At 41.5% G+C, this 18,967-nt stretch overlaps 1 protein-coding gene across 5 annotated transcripts in view; it reads right to left on the reverse strand.

Annotated features, from left to right (window-relative positions):
- Positions 1–16,319, reverse strand: part of tns2a (tensin 2a) — a 58,622-nt gene extending 42,303 nt beyond the window's left edge. For 4 of the 5 annotated variants that reach the window (XM_066671231.1, XM_066671233.1, XM_066671232.1 and 1 more), the window contains exon 1: positions 16,143–16,319. In XM_066671231.1, the coding sequence (XP_066527328.1) occupies positions 16,143–16,262 (120 nt within the window). In that variant the 5' untranslated portion in view covers positions 16,263–16,319. Of the gene's footprint in view, positions 1–4,427; positions 4,569–16,142 lie in introns of those variants that run through there. The other variant, XM_066671234.1, reaches the window with a different exon arrangement.
- Positions 16,320–18,967: the final 2,648 nt, after the last annotated feature.

Here is an 18,967-nt window from a genome sequence, read left to right on the forward strand (position 1 = left end):
CTTACCAAATATATCACTTTAGTTTTCCTGAGATCCCGAGAAAGACCGGAGACCTTGAGACTACAGAATACATGCAGGAGGAAACGTGTATCTGACAAGACCACTGACTACATACAGTTCCTGCTGTATACCTGCTCACATGCACAGAATAGAACTTATGTATTAAAAAAATAAAGTTATGTTCACAAATCTAAGTCTCTCACATCCATAACCAGATTTGCAATATTAGCAGTCAAAGACAGAGAGATGAATTTCCTAAACATGAGTGAGTGAGATTTTCCATTTCCATGAGGTGCTATTATTAAAAATAAATAAAAATTAAATTTGTCACACAAGCACCAATGATATACTCACAGGTATTGGTATTAAATGTCACTTATTTTATGTCAAACTGATCATTTCAAGTGACCCTGCTTAAGAAAGAATACAAGGCTTTTACTGATAAGCTGAAAATATTGATCATATCCAATCGTTTGATGAGGTAACTCATAATATGCTTTGTGTTGTTTTACATGTTAAATTGTAAAATACGTAACGAGTACACGAAGAGTGATGGACAGCCATCCCTAGAGACTGGGGAGCAGCTGGGGTAAGATGCCTTGCTCAAAGAGAGTTCAGCCTTGGAAGTTGAGGGAGGAGACAGACCTGCCCCTGTCATTCACATTTTATTGGAATTGTTTAACAAAGCAATTACTGAAATTACTGTGGTTTCTTCATATGATAGTAATTTTCACCTCACAGTTTATACGGCAACACCATGTAACCACTGCAGCTATCACAACTGCTGCTATGACAGTGCTTCCACATTTTACAAACATATAACGTTTTCAGTGTGTGTATATCTCTTGGGTAAACAGATGTTTTCTCTAGCCAAAGAGGTTCTTTGAGTTTAGTGTTGGTGTGTAGGGCGGGCACAGCTGGATATGAGCTAAAACGGTTCAGAACATACTTAGTGGGAGATATCCAAGACACACACAGTCTTAGAGAAAGCGAGGGGTAGAAAGACAGAGAGAGAGAGAGAGATGACTGCAAAGATTCATGGAAAGGAGCAAATCTCAGTTAAGAAATTTAGCGCTTAAACAAAAAAAAGTGAACATACTCTCATCTGGCACTAATAGGGAGTTTGCCCCTCTAACAGCCACTGCTCTTCCAGGAAAGCTTTACCTAACACATCAGGCGGCTGCTGTGAGGATTTCATTGCATTAAGCCAGCATTTGAGATGTTGAATTGAACATGTTGTCTCTAATCTCATATGTGGCGGCTCCAGAGATTCAGGTTCTATTGGTCAGTGCTGTTTTACATTTATAGATTACGCAAGTAGTGCACACACTGGACATGTGGATGCCATGAATTAACTCACTAAAAGGTGTGTTTAGACACACTTGGACACAGAGTTTATATTTTGGTGTTCACTCAGTCTCCAGACCATCACATACAGCACAGAAAATCAGCCCCAGCACAGTCATTTGCAAGCAAGTGGTGAATCTTATCTGCTGTTTACTTTGTCATTAGTCGGTTCTAAGCATGCTGACGAGGAGACACAAATATGTTGCGCTGAACAGACTTTGTTTTCACTTACGTTCATATTGGCCGTCCACATATGCCAGTAACGTGGAGGAGAAAAGGCACAACCTAATGCAAAAGTAAAAGCAAAGTGGACTGTTTATGTAGGTAGATATATACGCTGCCTTTATATTCAAAAATATATTCCTTTTTACATATTTAGCAACAAATAAAATGGGTTTGGTTGTGCACACTATGCCCTAATTGTTATTAAAGACCTCCTTCTCTATCCATATATTTACAACATTAAAACAGTAATTTAGATTACTGTTCTAATATAAATTCATCATTATGGTCGATAACTGTAGCAGCCTGGTGTTTGCATATTCTATGTGTATTCTGTAACCTGCCAGTGTGCCCTGGCCACTATAAAATGTTTCAGGAATCAGCTGAAGCATTTCAGGAGCTTCCCGTGAGATCTAATGCTGGCTAACTGACAAATTCCAGGAGGGTCAGTTTCCATCAATCCCCTTTTTCTCATTAAGTGTACAACTACTTTTAATTAAAAGAGCCATGAAATAGCAGGCAGAGGAGTCAGCACATGACAAACCACTATCCATCTTATCACCATGAGTAGAACTCTCACAGTTCACAGGTCTTTTCCTTATTCCTTAAGTGCTTCCACCATTCACTCTTTCTCTAATCTACATCTCCAGAGCTAGCCTGTCCACAGACATTTTCAGTTTGCTTTCATCTGTCTGTGTCATTTAGGCAGAGAGGCCTACAAAGGCTGTTAACTAAATCTGGGATTCATATCAGTGTGGGGCGACCGGTGGGGTTTCATGCAGTATCTGATGCAGGTGTAACAGATGTTCGGCTCTTACAGATCAGTCGCTACTTGAGGCTAGGAGAAGCTCATACAACCCAGCTACTGTGTCAAATTGGTTCTTTTATCAAAGATCTCTTCCTGGAAAATCAAGGTGAAGCCATTCATGCCAAAACAAACTATTCAAGGAAACACCGTATAGCCTTAAGCATGCTCTCAATTACCTATAGATTAACTTCATTTCCACATCTTTCTGTGTCACTACTGTACCCTCACATACAGAACTGTGCAAATATCTTTGGCATGAAATCAGAAAAACTGAGATGTAAAACTATTTTCCAGTTCAATAAAGAGCCATGTATTTAAACAAACAATAACATCAGAATAAAGACTAATGAGAAGTAAACAAGTGTGCATTGTGATTGTATATGTGAGTATATAAGCTTAACCATTTCCAAACGCCTCTTTAATTAAGTTCAAGATTTACAGACAACACACCATACCTTATATAACTAATCAATCAGTAATTGACTTCAATCAGGTATGCTGTTTTACAAATCCATATGGTGACTGTAGTCCAGTGAAGAGAAAATAACAGTATTCTTTTAACCAGAATATTACAGAGTGAAGAAATGTATTTACATTGTAGCCATTCACATTTAGCTTCTCTGTATATATTGTTTATTTGGTATGCTCCCGTGTGATTGGTCACAGCTCTCATGTTGAAGATTTTATTATAATGCAATGAAAAAACATGGTATAACAAACTTTCTGTGCTGATAACTGCTGCATGGCATGTAATACTTCACCCTCAGTTCTACGTTACTCAGGATTTCTTTTTGGAAAATACTTATTCCTCCAGCAGCAATACTTTACTTTGTATGGATTTAGTCCACACAACACAAGTCCGTCTATTTCCACCCCTTTCTGTCTACCGCTATTTTAAAGTTCTCAGTTGCCTCATTATATAAACTGTGAACTGTTTTCTGATTAACCTTCTGTCCACCGTTTTTCTGGATCACCAACTGCACAGAACGTGTCTGGCCACATGCTGGAAAGAGCAAAAGTCAATAAATGATCGCAACCTTGAATTCAGAACTTTGTCCCAAACTTTTTGGCTCTGTGTCTCACTAGACTCTCCCCCCCCCCAACCCCATATGGTCCTCAGGTAGCCCAGAGCCTGTGTGGGGTCATGCATTTACCCTTTCTGTTCCCACTGTCTGGGAGGAATTAAGGGTGTCTCCATTGAGGCGTTTAATAACCTGTGACGCAGAAACTATTAGAGACACAGGAGGAATGGGAAAATTAGAAAAGGGGAGGGGGGTTGAAGTCATATGATTTTTTTTTCCTTTTCTCGTCTCATATCAGAGAAGCAAAACCTGGAAAAATTATACAAACAACAAAACTGTGAATGTACCCCACTGCTGCTCTCCAAGTCTGCTCACTGTAAACAGCCTGTATCTTTCCAGTGGGGTTTCAAACTGGTTCCTTTCAGATTTAATTACAAACTAATAAAGGTTTTCGAGGTTTGAGGTATTTTAGTTGTGGCTGTGTAAGCTGAGCCCATAAAGAGCGTCGAATCTGCTGGAGGAGGTCTTGTTACGCCATTTCAGACCTGCTTTTCTGCCGTTTACCGCCAGAGAACACAGGACAACAACACTCAAAGTCAAGCTTGTCCAATATAGAAAAAATAGCCGAGGGGCATAATTTAATGAGCCCTCGTGTTTGAGCTTAAATGATCTGGTTACCTGAGAGTCCCTGCTTAGTGTCTACCACCCAGGTGTGTTCACTCAGGATGAAGAGCAAGGGTTAATTCACACCCAACTCAATCAGTTCTTCTTCAGCTTTACAACAGCGGTACAGCGAGATAATAAGAAGCTAGTTTTGTTTTTAAGAATTCAAAGAGCTACTCCTATGAATACAGCGATAACTCAAACCAGACACAAATCATTTCAAACCCCTCAAACAGACAGTCCGCCTTTCTACCTCTGGACCGTTTTTGAACTCCAGTGAGTGGAGAGCGCACGGGAAGCGGAGCCTCGAAGTTTCTCAAGCCGCTGCTCTCAGTTCAGTCCTCCCTCGAAGAGCCCGCTCTTACCTTGCTCATGGTTCCCCACAGGACTCCACCACGCGTGTCCTAAGCTGAAAAGTCCAGTTTTCCTGAGCGCATTACATGTCCGTTAAGGTTCTGCGTCTTTTACCGCTCCCTGGATGTTTTCTTTACTTTCTCTCAGCTCCGCGCTCAAGGGGCGGAGTCACGCGGGAAAGGGGCTGTGGAATGTGTTACTGGAAGCGGAGCTTTGATTGGCTGCGCCGCGGAGAATGGGCCAATGCGCGCTTTTGATTGGCCAGAGTGAAATTTTGGCCGTGGCCCTGTGATAAACAGCGTAGCGCGGATCACTTCGATGTACAACTTTCAATATGTGGTCTGTGACACAGAAATGGCCTCGGTTTCTACACGCATTGTTCATTTAATCAGCTCCACTGACCTTAGAGGAGCACTTTTTGTTTTATAACTACCGTCTGTATTCCATCTGTTGCTCTGTATACATTGTATTTAAATTTTCACCCTGTTCTTCAGTGGTCAGGAGCATTGATTTGGGCGGTGGATCATTCTCAGCACTGCAACTCTTGTGTGTTGAGTGGCTCTGATACAGCAGTGCAGATACAGGAGTTTTAAACACCCCAGTGTCACTGCTGGACCGAGATTTGTCCACAAACCAAAAATAAATAAATAAATAAAAAATATCCAGCCAACAGTGTCCTGTGTCCACTGATGAAGGACTAGAGCAGGACTAACACAAACTGCAACAACAGATGAGCTACTGTCTCTGACTTTGTATCTACAAGGTGGAACAACGAGGTAGGTGTGTCTAAAAGAGTGGACAGTGAGGGGATACAGTGTTTACAAACTCCAGCAGCAATGCTGTGTCTAATCCAGTCATGCCAGCACAACACACACTAACACACTGCTACCGACATAACATTGACATCACTGCAGCTACATGAATAAAGGTTTGTAGACATATTGTTAGCATATTCATCTACTCCTTTTGGGACTCATTATGTACACAGACATTCTACTGTGTACACACATTTTGTATACTTTATAAAATACCATGAGTCTAACATCAAGTGTGTGTTTGAAGGGTATACAACCCTTCAGCACTGGCCTGTGGAACAGCAGAACAGCATACATAACTTCTGTGATGACACGTAGTGCTGTTTATAATTCAGAACAGTCCCTGACCTCACTAAAGTTCTCATGGCTGGATGCAATACAGTCCTTAAAGCAATGTTCCAATAGCTAATATAAAGCTGTTATTGCAGAACAATGAACAATCTACATATTAATACCCTTTATTCCAGTGTGATGGATGAGCATGTGTCAACAAATTGTTGTCCATACGGTGATTAGTACAGAGTAATACTACTCTACATATTCATTACATCCACTACATCACACTGACTCAAAGTACAACTGTGACATCAAGTGGTTGAAGTGGTCATTACACCTTTGGTGCAGGGCTCAACTGTTTTGGCCCAGGATTTAATTTCACATATGCTTCCCACACTCATCCTGAACGAGTTAAAGAGGTTGTTAAAACGCTATTGACTTGAGACAGGTGTTTTGGAAGCATGAAAGCACTAAAATGTGCAGTTCAAGAGTAAATTACTCCAGGAGCAATAATGGAAAACGCTGCTCCATTCCAACCTAATTCACATGTTCATGCACAGCACCCTGCAGTGCCAAGCTCGGTTTGGCAACAGTGAAATAATGCACTGCTTTGGCCGATGTATTTCACTAAAATTATAAATGTACAACAATAGACACATAATTAGTGGCCTGCACTTCTGATACAATTACAAAAAATAACATAACATAAAATAAAGCCAGTGGTGGCTAACCTGTATTCACCAAGCAACAGAAACCTCTTCTGAAAGGAAGAGGTTTTATGGATGATTCAGGTATTCGAAAAAAAAACTACAACCGTCTGTATGTGATGAGTCTGTAGGTTTGTATTGTTGTGCTCCATGGCCCACACATGAGAGTAAATGGGTGGCACCATGCAGAATGTCTCTCCTCCTGGGGACAGACTTAATTTAGTAGTTGTGCTTGTTGTTGTTTGTGTCGACGTAGTTTAGTTACGGTCATATTTGTGGTGTCACTTTGTGCACAGGGACAGCAGTGGTGTGTTGTGAAGTAATCCACCGTCCTCATTTGTCCTCCCTAGAGTCCTCTTACTGCATTTGGTGTGTTCCAGTTATGCGTTGGGTGGGGTGTTTCTGAGTCTTTGTAAAGGCTGCTGGTGATTCACCAGTTCAGTAAAGAGCATTAACCCACTGTGTGCAATGATGACACCTGTGTCACATTATCTTCTAAAGGACTGTGAAGTTCATTCAGAAGTCATTCAGACTATTTTGATGTGAAACGGTGTATCATACAGAAATGTCATCCCTTACAACTTCATTATGACTGGGAGTCATATGTCTACAATGCAAACATATCTGCTTTATTCTCCGTACCAAACAATGGGTGCGATTTTGTTTTTTAAAAACCTTCATGAAATTCTCCACCACCAATGTATTTAAATTCATGTTTTTTTTTTTTCAGCTTTCTGTGAGGGTGCCTTTAGAGAGACACTAAATGCCTCAGAAGTCTGGTTCCACTTACTACCCTTCTCTAAAGTATTTCACATCCACCACTCTGGATAACCAGCCTTAATCATTAAATTATGCTCACGTTTTGTGGATTACAGCAGAGTTCCCTGTTTAAATGTGTGAATAAATGCTGTGGAATTTTTCAGCCAAAAATGTAGATCAGTTGCTCAGCTGTTCCACAAGAAACCCACTGTAAATGTGTTGAACCGAGCCCAGAAGGATCGAGTGCTCCAATAGCCGCAAGTCATTTTCTTCTGGTGAAGCAAATAACCACAGAGTCTTCTGAGGCATGATTTCCTCTGTGAGTGAGCCAGCACATCGTACATGAGCTCAATTCCACTCGGACCCACTCGGACCCCACTGTTTTGTGCTGGGAACCTATCACCAAACTAATGGTAGATGGATTTCAGATATTTGATAAACAAAGGAAAGAAGCTGCTCATTCATCTTCTGGACAGAGTCTGCCTTTTTTGGACAAAACCTTTATCTCCGTTCCTTACAATAAATACCTTTAATCTTAACCTAAGTGTGAATTATGTAAATATTAGTTTTCAGTTTCCCAATCAGTAGAAGCGTTTTTTATAAACCCAATGTCCAAAATAGACCTCTCCAAAATGAAAATAAATGCAGAATTCAATGCTGTTCAAATTATATAAAAACAATGCAAAGACAAAATTCCAAATCTTGAAACTGAGGAATTTTTTCTTTTTTCTTTTTTTTTTGCAAAATATTTGTCTATTTAATAGCAGCAACAGGTTCCAAAAATGTTGGAACACATTACTGTGTTGCATCACTCCTTCTTGTAAAAACACTCTGTAAATGTTTGGAAACCGAGGTGAACACATGCTATTATTTATAGTATTTTTTCTTTCACAATTCACCAAAAGTTCAGTGGGTCTGAACTAGTTTACTACATTTACAGAACAATACACTTGTTATCAATGCTGAATAATAAACAAGGTCTTTCCTAAAACAAAAAAAGACGCCTGGATGGCAGCATGTTGCTCCAAAATGTGTATATCATTCAGCATTAACAGTGCCTTCACAAATGTGCAAGTCACCTATGCAGTGGGCACTAATGCACATCCTGCTTTAATTCACGTTTTGCATATCATTCCAACTTGTCTGGACATGGGTTTGTAGATACACTAGATCTAATACGACTTGTTTGGATCGTTCAGAGTGATGCTGTGTATGTCAGCCTCTACTGATGAGGCGAGGTGGTCTATGAGAGAGGAGGAAGGAGAGGGTGAAAGGACGGTTAACTGGGAGCCTCTCATTGACCTGCACCAATGTAACAGCTAATAGACACCTTTATTTGTTAGCATCGCACAAACTTATGGGGGAGAGGGAAAGCCATTCTACCCACTCAGAGACAGAGAGAGAACATTTTCTGTGCCTCCTGTCCATGCACATGCACCTTTAAAATATGACATCATGGCTTGTGGGTTTATCGGAGAATATATAAGCTAAGAATTCAGTTAATATCATGTGCACTTTTTGTGGAACTAGAAAAGCACTGAGGAGCACAAGGTTAACCTCGCTGTAAAATACGATCAGACAACTGTTCTTGGAGAATGCAGAAAGCAGTGTAAGTTAATCAGGATACCCACAGCCAAGGGTGAGGAAGGGAGAGAAGGCTGGCAGAGGGAGAGAGGGGAAAATGAGCACATTCGTCCAAGTGCCAAGAATGAAACAAGTCTTCATCACACTCCCCAAGTCACACAGCCACGTGGATATGAACTTACACTGTTTACAGAAGCCCAGTGTGGAGAGAGGGAGGGGAGAGGAGAACAGGGGACAAGAAAAAATGAAGTGTTTCACAAAAATATTCCCAACCCACCGGTCTTTTTGTCAAAATGTTTTCTCTCACATAAAAAGAAGTGGAATCATCTTAAATAGAGTGAATTTACAGTACGCAACAAACACCAGGCATGATTCACCTAATCAATTTCCCATTAAAACTGCCAGTAATTACATTCATTCATTCATTTATTGTCTGTAAGCGTTTATCCAGTTCAGGGTCACGGTGGGTCCGGTGCCTACCAGGAATCACTGTGTGCAAGGCAGGAACACACCCTGGAAGGGGGGGGGGGCAGTCCTTTGCAGGGAGACACTGTGAGTCACCAATCCACCTATCAACCTGTGTTTTTGGACCATGGGAGGAAACTGGAGCACCCGGAGGAAACCCACGCGGACACGGGGAGAACACACCAACTCCTCACAGACAGTCACCTGGAGCGGGAATCGAACCCACAACCTCCAGGTCCCTGGAGCTGTGTGACTGCGACACTACCTGCTGCACCACCGTGCCGTCCCCAGTAACTACATATTATCCACAAAAACAAAATCCACAAGTGGTATGTGTCCAGACTTTCACTATTAAAAGAAACACTAAGGGTCTGAAAGGATGTGCCAAGTGAGTGGTCAAAATTATTTTATCCAAAATAAAAAAAATAATAACCCTATAGCATCCAAGGAAGTGAATATGACGAGTCTAAATTTGTAAATAAGTCGCTGGTGCCGAAAAATGAATAACTGGTTATAACTGTAAGATGAATAAATAAATAATTGTCTCTGACCACTCTTTTGCACTGTACTGTCTTTTATGGCTTTCCTTGAATGAAGCAGAGATATTTCGAATAATAAACTGTTGTCATTATACTCTTACTGCTTTCTCCTCTCTAGAAATATTAAACACATTGAGTTGATTTAAGGTGTTTACACAGTTTGAAGGTGTAAGACTCCACCCGCTGCTGACACTGATCCAGCAGTTTAGGAGCTAATGCAGTTATTACTCTAAAGAGAAGAGCACACTGTAGGAATGTCGGGAGGTGTGCCCATGTGCCAATGAAGGCGTTTTTCAGCAAATGACACCTAAAATTACTCTGGAGAAAACAGGAAAGCCGTTTGGAAACACCCAGCACTGCGCCCAGTGAAGAACATCTTCATTTATCTTTTTTTTTTAAGGGAGGGTTCTGCAGAAAATCATTTATTTCAGAGAGGTTCTGGCAACGGCCACGAGCAGAACGAGATTAAAACAACATTTCTGACCAGCGATGACTTGTTGACTAATGCATGAATGGGTACAGATCAGGTGATGGAACACTGAAAGGAGGAGTAAAAGAATGCGAAGGAGCAAGAAAAGGAGCAAATAAAAAACAATGGGGAAAATAAAAAGAAAAGGGGGGAAAGAGAGGGAAAGGAGAGATGAGAACATTTAGTCAGAGGAAATGAAGGAGGGAGGAGAGAGGGTAAGAATGATTGGGGGAGAGAAAAGCCAAGGGCTGATCAACTACAGCTGTGCTGTGGAGTTGGGGTGTGTGGGGGGGGGCGGTGATGGCGGACTGGATGGAGTCGGATGGGGGAGGCTAAGTTGGATAAGGGAGCAGGGTGTTAGAGAAGGACAGCAGAAGAGGGAAATACGGACTGAGGATGAGAATGTTTACTTTGATTTTTATGCGTTTGATAAAATGCTGAATCACATCCCTCTGCTGAGACCCAGCCAGTTTCCAGCTCGTGGCTGAACCATGTGCCTCCAAAGGAAACTCTGCCCCTCTGGATGGACAGAACGGTGAAGAGAAGCAAGCAGAGGATGCAGGAGAGAGGGACTTTGTTTTTGTAACCTGGGCCGGACAAGCGCTTTGCTGGAGTAGCTTTAGGAAAGTGGAAAAAGGACGCGAGTGGCTTTCCTGTTCCTATCCGTTATACATTCCTCCCTCAGATGCTCATACTCTGTCTCTCTCTCTCTCTCTCTCTACCACTCCCCCCACCTCTCTCTGATTTGTTGACACATATTCTCAAAGCATGAACTAAACAGAGCCTGATCAAATTCATGCACAATGCAAACGCGCACAAACACTCTCACAGCGCTCCCCTCTCACTCCCAATTGCAAGCAGACACATGTTCTAGCCGTGGAATATGTGCTGTACAGCACTTACGGAAAAACTTCATCCAGCTTAGAACACTGGCCCTCACAGCACTGTATTACAGTGGTCTATAAAAGTGGTCCATCTTTATTCAGACATCTTTTGTGCTCACCGTAGTCACTGACATGTAATCAGACAGCTTGGGGTTTAATATGAAATGCTTAAATGGTGAAATTTACCAACCAGTCACCCCAAGCATTTAATCTTGAAATGCAACACTATAGTATTTTGTAGATACCTCCTTTAATCAGCCAGTTCAGCTACTTTAAGGGGCAGCCATCTTGAATGTATTAGTTGTTTGTTTTTTTTGTATCATTTGTACAGAAACGCAATAAAACAAACGAGCCACTCTGGAGCAGCTGAACCCCCCAAGCAGTGGGCTGTAGAGAAGGGTAGAAGCTATTACTGTTAGTCCATTATCAAACAGACCCAAATAAAAGCACTGGAAGTTTTACATAGTAAATAAAATGGCTGTATACATAGACCTATAATGAAAGAAATGGTCTGTATTCAAGTCAAATACCTAAAAATATAACTCTTAAATATATTCAAAACATATTAAATATAGTATAATTATGTTCTTTATCTGAGAGTACAGAACACCTACTATTACAGGCACCACCCAGGAGACTGCATTTGTACAGTGCACAGTGGCAAGGTTTTAACACCTACATGTAAACCCAAGAGTATTTATAGAAGGTGGTTCTCCTCTTACTGCACTAACAAATACTTCTGTCCCCAGAAGGCTTTAGTCTTGATGTTGGAACCTTGTTGTGAGGATTTGATGACATTCAGCCACAAGAGCATCAGTGAGGTCAGGTATTGGTGTTGAACGATTAGTTGTGGATAATGGATTGTGTACTCATCACTTTAGAAAACACAGTTCTACTGCTTTACGGCCAAATGCTGATGGGTGTATACCCATTTTGTAGATAGTGATGATTGAAGATGGAACACTTAAGAAACGTTTGAAAGTACAGTGTCATATAAAGCTTCATAATGTAGCCTATATCACAGTTGTATATTTAAAACATAGGAGCATTGCACACACACTCCCATGGTGGCATGAGTCTGTGTGTGTGTTTGTGTTACAACGATATGGGAATAACGGGCTTGTTTTAAACATGGACCTGACCAGGCATTTTCCTGTGTGGTGTTTATGGCACATGCCTGTGGATTATGGCTGCCATAAACCAGCACTTGTTGTTAAAGGTTTGTCATTCCAAGGATATTCCAGGAATATAGTATAAACCACACAAACAGAACCTAGGCCGTGCATTGTTGTGCCCCCATAATGCTCTTAAAGGGTGTGGATATCCAGCATGAAAACTAGAGACCCATAACTCAACCATGCATCACGTTTGGCCTGAAAAAAGGCTGAGCGTGTTAGTACTGACAGCTCATGTGAGTCGTTCTTCTGTGGTGAAGGGTAAAACACATGCTTGTTATTTGGTCAGCAGATACACTGTCCTTAAAGTTTGGAGACAGCTTGCTTTATTTTGAATTATTGGGTGAAATGCTTGTTGTCAGAGTTACTACCTTAGAAAGGGAGCATTGAGATGGTTACTGGTGCTTTTAGAAAGCCGCCAAAACCAGGATTTATGTACTGATTTGGACCACAATACACCACAATACTAAAGTACTGTGTACAAGAGCTTTTATGATATCCCATTCTAAACCCACGGGCATTAATACGAAGTTTGTTCCCCCTTTGCAGCTTTAACTGCAGGTTTGGAACTCTTTTTGTCTTAGGCTCTCACTTTACCTAGCGAAGCCACTCTGTACCATTAAGTGGTCTGCCACTTCATGGCTGAGTTGCTGTGGTTCCTAAATGCTTCTAGCATAAAAATAAAATAAAATTAGCTGGTGGCACCCCACTTCAATACCATGCTCCAATTCAGTGATGTCTTTGGAACAACCCATTCTTTCTTAAATTACTAGGTGCTTGATTTTATACAGCTGTGACAATGAGACTGAATTAAATACTTAACAATTAATACTTAGATTTGATGAGCTGTAAAAGACAATGCACCAGAATTATCATAAAAAAGGCTGATTTTTGGATTGTGCAGTTGAATGCACGTTTGCCCTGGTCAATTGACAGGTTTTGTTGGTCTTCCAGGTTTACATGTATTAATATATTAACATTAAATGCACATTCACAATTTATTTGCCAAATATATATGAAATAAATAATGCAAACCACATTTTGTGTGTAAATAACTACTAGCAGATAAACTGTAAGTGTGTGTTTAAAAACGTTTTTCTACGTATTTTGACCAAACGTGTCCAAATGCTTCCACATGAGACAAAGCCTTGCTAAGACAGATGCTTTAATGCTAAAGTATTTAGGCCTCAATCTACATGCTGCCCACAACAATACAAAAGTTAAGTAAAAAAAAAAAAAAATCCTAAAGACAGCCCAGCCCAATAAGTTCAACATTCATCTAATGGTAAGCCAGCGTCTACATCAGAGTCCACCCTGGAGACAGGAATAACGACTGAGCATTACTCAGAATGAGACAATAGCAGCTCAGTGAGACTGACCACCACTCTGACAGCCTCACAAGACACAATTTACTCCTGAGAAGAACCCTCTCTTTGTTAAGACTCAGAACACAAACAGGGAGGGCAAAATCCACAGACATTACCCAACCAGCTCCATCGAACACCGGGTTATGTGAATGAGTGAATGATGAATGGCTGATTGGCTATAGTTGTCTCGTAACTGTCTGGCTTTTGGAGTCATATAACTAGTGAAATGATCATCTACTGTTTTTAATGCACTACCAAAACCCCCCACTCTTCCCACAGAGCAGGAACAAAATGAAGCACTTCTGCCAAACCTAACATTACGGTTACAATACGGGGATGGGGAATTCAAAACAAACCACAGCTTTTCGCAAGACTTACTATTAAAAATATCAGTATGAAGATGGTTATTATATCTGAGCATGACAAAGCTGGGAATATAAAAGTGGCTGAAGTGTTTTGGTAGAGATTCTCAGTCCAAAGGTGTGTAGACAGTCATTCAAAGTGCACTCATTGGGGACTGAGGAATGTATCCACAGCTTGTGTAATCTCCATAGATTCAAATGAAATGGGATGCTCTGGAGATTGTGCCACAAAAACATAACGTAACCATACTCAGTGCCAAATATTGATTAAATGGGTGTAAAGTAACTGAAACTGCCTTCTCTGAAGTGATAGAGCTCTTATCACTACATTTGGGAGGGGCTGAATCAGGACTGATCTTTCATCATCATTAGCTGATCACGCTAACGTTCTTACAGCTCCAATACTCCCCAAATGCAATGAGAACACGTGTGGCAAACATTATTATAGCACTGGGATGAACAATTCAAAACACACACACACAGAATTAACTTTAATTCCCAGGATTTATCAGGGGTCAGATACGATCCCGTGACATCATCCAGAGGGCTCGACGTTCCCACACTGTGCGCCACGTAACAATGCTCTGGGGAGTGGACTGCAGCACATACGCTCTCTCTCTCACAAACAGGGTTTGTCACATTCATTCCCCCATGGAACATGCACCACATCATTAGTCCCTGACTGCAATCTACACAAAGACATGGAGGATGTCCATAAAGCTCAAAGTTAACTTTTTTTTTTCAAAACCCAAGAATCAGCCAACAGCAAATGGAAGTGACTGTTTGGAAGGACACCACATGACCAAATTTTGTGGATCTCTACTCTTTTGGAAAGCCTTTACGCTCGATTGTGGCAGGGAACCATTGGGTTGTTGGCTCAACTGTATTTAGCCAGCCATATATTTCTATGTGTATTGGCTATATTTCAACTTATGATGTAAATGCTTATATATGCTTTTCAAATGATCCTGTTTTCTGCGAGAACTGTGCCTGCTTTACTGAGGTCTCTGCTTTTACTGAGGTTAAGATTTAAAAAATGGATGAGCATAGGAAAGTCCACAAGGAGTGTTGTGTCTTCCCAGAAAAATGGACAACAGATTTGGATTGAAGTGAATGGAAATCCAGTGTGTACTTGATTTGTGGAAAAAAGCTAATTTGAAAAAGGCAACACACAACCAATCACTTAAATGATCACTTAGATGATATATTTGAAAAATTAAAATGCTCAAGAATAACTTGACTGCAAGTCAAGCTCCTGTCCAGTGACCTTCAAAGTGGCGACTGGACTGATCTCAAACTTTTTACTGAAGCTTTATTCTGAAAATGAGTTAGTAACACAGTGTTATATTCATATTGGTTGGCTAATATATTCTGTGTGTATTGGAACAGGCTGGAAATGTGTGTGCCCCCCATACTTTTCCCAACCAATAAGAATAAGTAGAAGAGCACTAGTAACAGTTCAATTGGTGACCACCATCTAACACACAAAACTCCTCACAGACAGTGACCTGAGGTGGGACTAGAACCCACAACCTCAGGACCCTGAAGCTGTGTGAGAGTGATTCTACATGTTGTGCCTCCGTGACGCCCTCCAGCTGCTTCAGTTTCCTCCCACAATCCAAAAACATGTTGGTAGGTGAATGGGCAACTCCTGTGTCCATAGGTGTGCGTTTATGAGTGAATGTGTGAGTGTGTGGCACCCCATCCAGTGTGTTTTCCCACCTACACCCAGTGATTCCGAGTAGGCTCTGGACGAATTGCGACCCTGAAGTGAATCACCTGATTGGCTGAGGTGTTATGGCATTGATATTTCTCCATCCCCAGCCCCTTCTTGTCGCCTGCACCCAGGCATGCACATTTTGACTCCTAGTGGGGTTTGGTACAGATACTGAATTAGTTCTGGATCGTTAATATCACTCCAACTCATCCAGAATGTATTGGCTGAGGCTACATCAATGCAAAGAATGCAGGCCCACTGCTCCACAGCTCAACACCGGGAGGATTTATATCCCTGAAGCTCACACTGATGATATGCATGAAGCATAGTGAACACAAACTCATGTGGAACTGCTGTTTACAAAACATCTATGTCCATATAGTAGCTGGATTTACCGATTAAAAAGTCTTCAGACTTTGGACACAGAGTGTAAATTGTGCTCTGGACCACATTCAAGTCTCAAACAGCACTGCTCACCTGAGGCAAGGGCCATTGACAACAGACCAATGTCAACTTTCCCTGAAGATATTTACACATTTGGACCTACAGGTTTTAAGCTAGAAGCGCACAATAGCTCCATTAGTAAACTGTGCTCTAAGTGACTCACCTTGGTGAGCCTCATGTTGCTCCGGCTGTCCACCCTCTCCCTCTTAAACGACCCTCTGACCAGTTCTGGTTCTGGCTTGGGCTCGTCCCCGCAGCAGTCCGTAATCAGAGCGCAACCCATATAGAGCCGTGGACCCTCACGGTCCCACCTCTCCTTCTTTTTCCCTCTTTCCTGCCCTCGTCCCTCCTTCTGCCTCTCTTTGACTGAGTGTGTTTTCCCGAGCACACTGGGGCAGCTGTTTTTGTCGACGGACTTGAGGCCCTTCCCCTTCTCTTGGCTCTCTTTCAGGCAAGTGCTCTCTCTCTCTCTCTCTCTCACACACACAGCTCCTACTTGATGAAGGGAACACACACACAGCTGCAACAATTACATTGCCTTCCCAAACTAAACCCATCAACGCTCACTCATGCAGCCTCACTCAAAGTCCAAGTCTGGAGAAAATTCTCAGCTCCCACCCCCACTTTTCCTAAACACACACACACACATTGTGTTCACCTTCTCTGCGGCATACATACCACAATTCATCCATTCTGGGGGAATTGATTTTCACTTTAACTAATAAAATATACACAGTTCTAGACACCGCTCCCAGTGAGTGAATCTGTGCACCATTTGTTTACAATAGGACTTTCTGAAGCAGCTGTATATGAGAAACACACCATGGCCAAAGCCAAGTGTTAGAAAGGGTTATAAAGCCCCCCCCCCAGCTCTGAGAGCACAGCTGCATTGCTCCACAGCTCAGAACTGATAGAGCACCAGCTACTACCCAGAGGACAGGTAGAGGAGTCATGCGACCTCACAAATGTTCCTATGCAATCAAACTTGCACAGAAATGTTCCAACACCTAATTTAAAGCCTTCCCAGAAGAGTAAAACCCACATTAATCAGCTGTTTACATTTCTTTTCACACGGACGAATATCAAAAATGTCATTACAGACTGACTAATAAATGCTGATTTATTTCAATGGGACTGAAAACACTGCCCTAAACCATGTCTTCTCCTTTGTTTTGTGAAATTGTATCATGATGTCATCTTCCGTCCACCACATTCGCTGGGGACCTTAAAATGGGAGACGTTATAGTTTCTATCAGATAACAACAGCCCACTTAAAGGGAACATGTAGAATTGTGGAGAAACACTTTTAAGGTGGAACGGTAAGTTTGAAGGAAATAAAGACTATTGTTTGTACGTGGCTGAAGTTTAACTGGTCTATGTTTTGTATTCACTGTTTGAATTACCACAAAAACTTGTTTGTAACTCGAGTTGTTTATTTTTGTAGCACGTTTGGTAATGCGGTTAGCCGTCTCCTGAGTTTGGAGACATGTCCACCTTAAACAAACATGAGTTAATATTACTCACCTATGGAGCGGAAATAGCGCAACATCCTCATTTTGGTGTGTGAGAGAGAGACTAGCATACCCGACAGAGCTAGTTTGTTTTTTTCATTCATTTATAGAAACTGGGGCTTATCACATTAGACTGGAGACTAAAACAGACAGGAGAGCGTGTGAATGGTGAGGATACATCGTCTGAAATTTCTATAAGGAGTTTTTTGTTTTTTTAGGGTGACCAGATCTGAGATGGTGAAAAAGTCTCAGAAGGGGAGGTCACGCCCCTTGCTGCCGTTGTATGCTTAGCTGAACCCATGTGTGCTTTTGGGTTCTTTACACCTTTGTTTGCTACACAAAACAGGGGGATTTCTTTTTTAATTCCTCCGATAACTTTCTTTTACGTTTCGGCATAGCTGCTCGATATGAGGGTAGGTACATGAGCTTTGCCTGAGGTAAACAAGGACTAGTGACGTGCAGACTGACCAATTAAATGTTTACAGAGAAGGTTATCGACCAATAACGGTAGCTCTACAGTCAGACCGTCCAATCAGAAGATTCTAGGCTACTTCACCACGCCCCCTTCTCACTCAAGCGAACCAATCGGAGTAGGGGAGGGCGGGACTAGTTTGAGAACGAAACGCTTCTCGAAGTTCTATGTAAGCTCTAGAAAAACAAAATCCCGGACGTTTGTAAAATTCCGCCCGGACATTTTTTAAGTCTAAAAAAGAGGACATGTCCGGGTAAAAGAGGACGTCTGGTCACCCTAGTTTTTTTTATTACAGTTTTGAATCTAACTTTTAATTTCTTGGGAAATGGGTATAATCACAGAGGCAGATCAAAAGCAAATTTATGCAAATGTCCATTATTTAACCTCTAGTTAGTCACAAATCTGAAAAGCCTCAGCACACCACCACTGAACACTGAAACTGAAAAATATGGCATTGGGACTGATTGTTATATCTAAAGTATAATAATCTTACAGTATGTTTGGGTGTGTTCACTAAACACATCAGTCCTCTTCACCATTCCCAACTGTCCAACTTACTGCATCTTTGAGACAAAGTAGACAGCCATTAACAATGAACTCGACACATCTTAAATATACCTCCACCACCTGCGACTTCCAGCCTAACGTCTCTCAGCTGTCTGACCTCCGGCTTGTGAGACCACCGGAACAACCTTTAAACACTGGAATGTGATACTGGTCTATAAATGCCTGCCATTACACAAAATGAAGTTACACATTCAGTGTTTGTCAAATGTTTAAATAATATTCATTATTATAAATCACTATTAGTTTTGATGAATCTGTTTCTCGACCCACTCTCCTGTGAACTGTCAATCATTTGATTTGTAAGCATTGATCTGCCTCATGTGGTTATTGAGATTCCCTTGCTGTAACTAATCTTTTGATGGGCAGTGTACATGACTTTCCTCTGTAAACACCCATCATCCATGTTGGCACAAGGAGTATGCTTTGCCTGTACATGCT

Source organism: Hoplias malabaricus, chromosome 5, assembly GCF_029633855.1.
Source record: "Hoplias malabaricus isolate fHopMal1 chromosome 5, fHopMal1.hap1, whole genome shotgun sequence".
Lineage (NCBI taxonomy): Eukaryota > Metazoa > Chordata > Actinopteri > Characiformes > Erythrinidae > Hoplias > Hoplias malabaricus.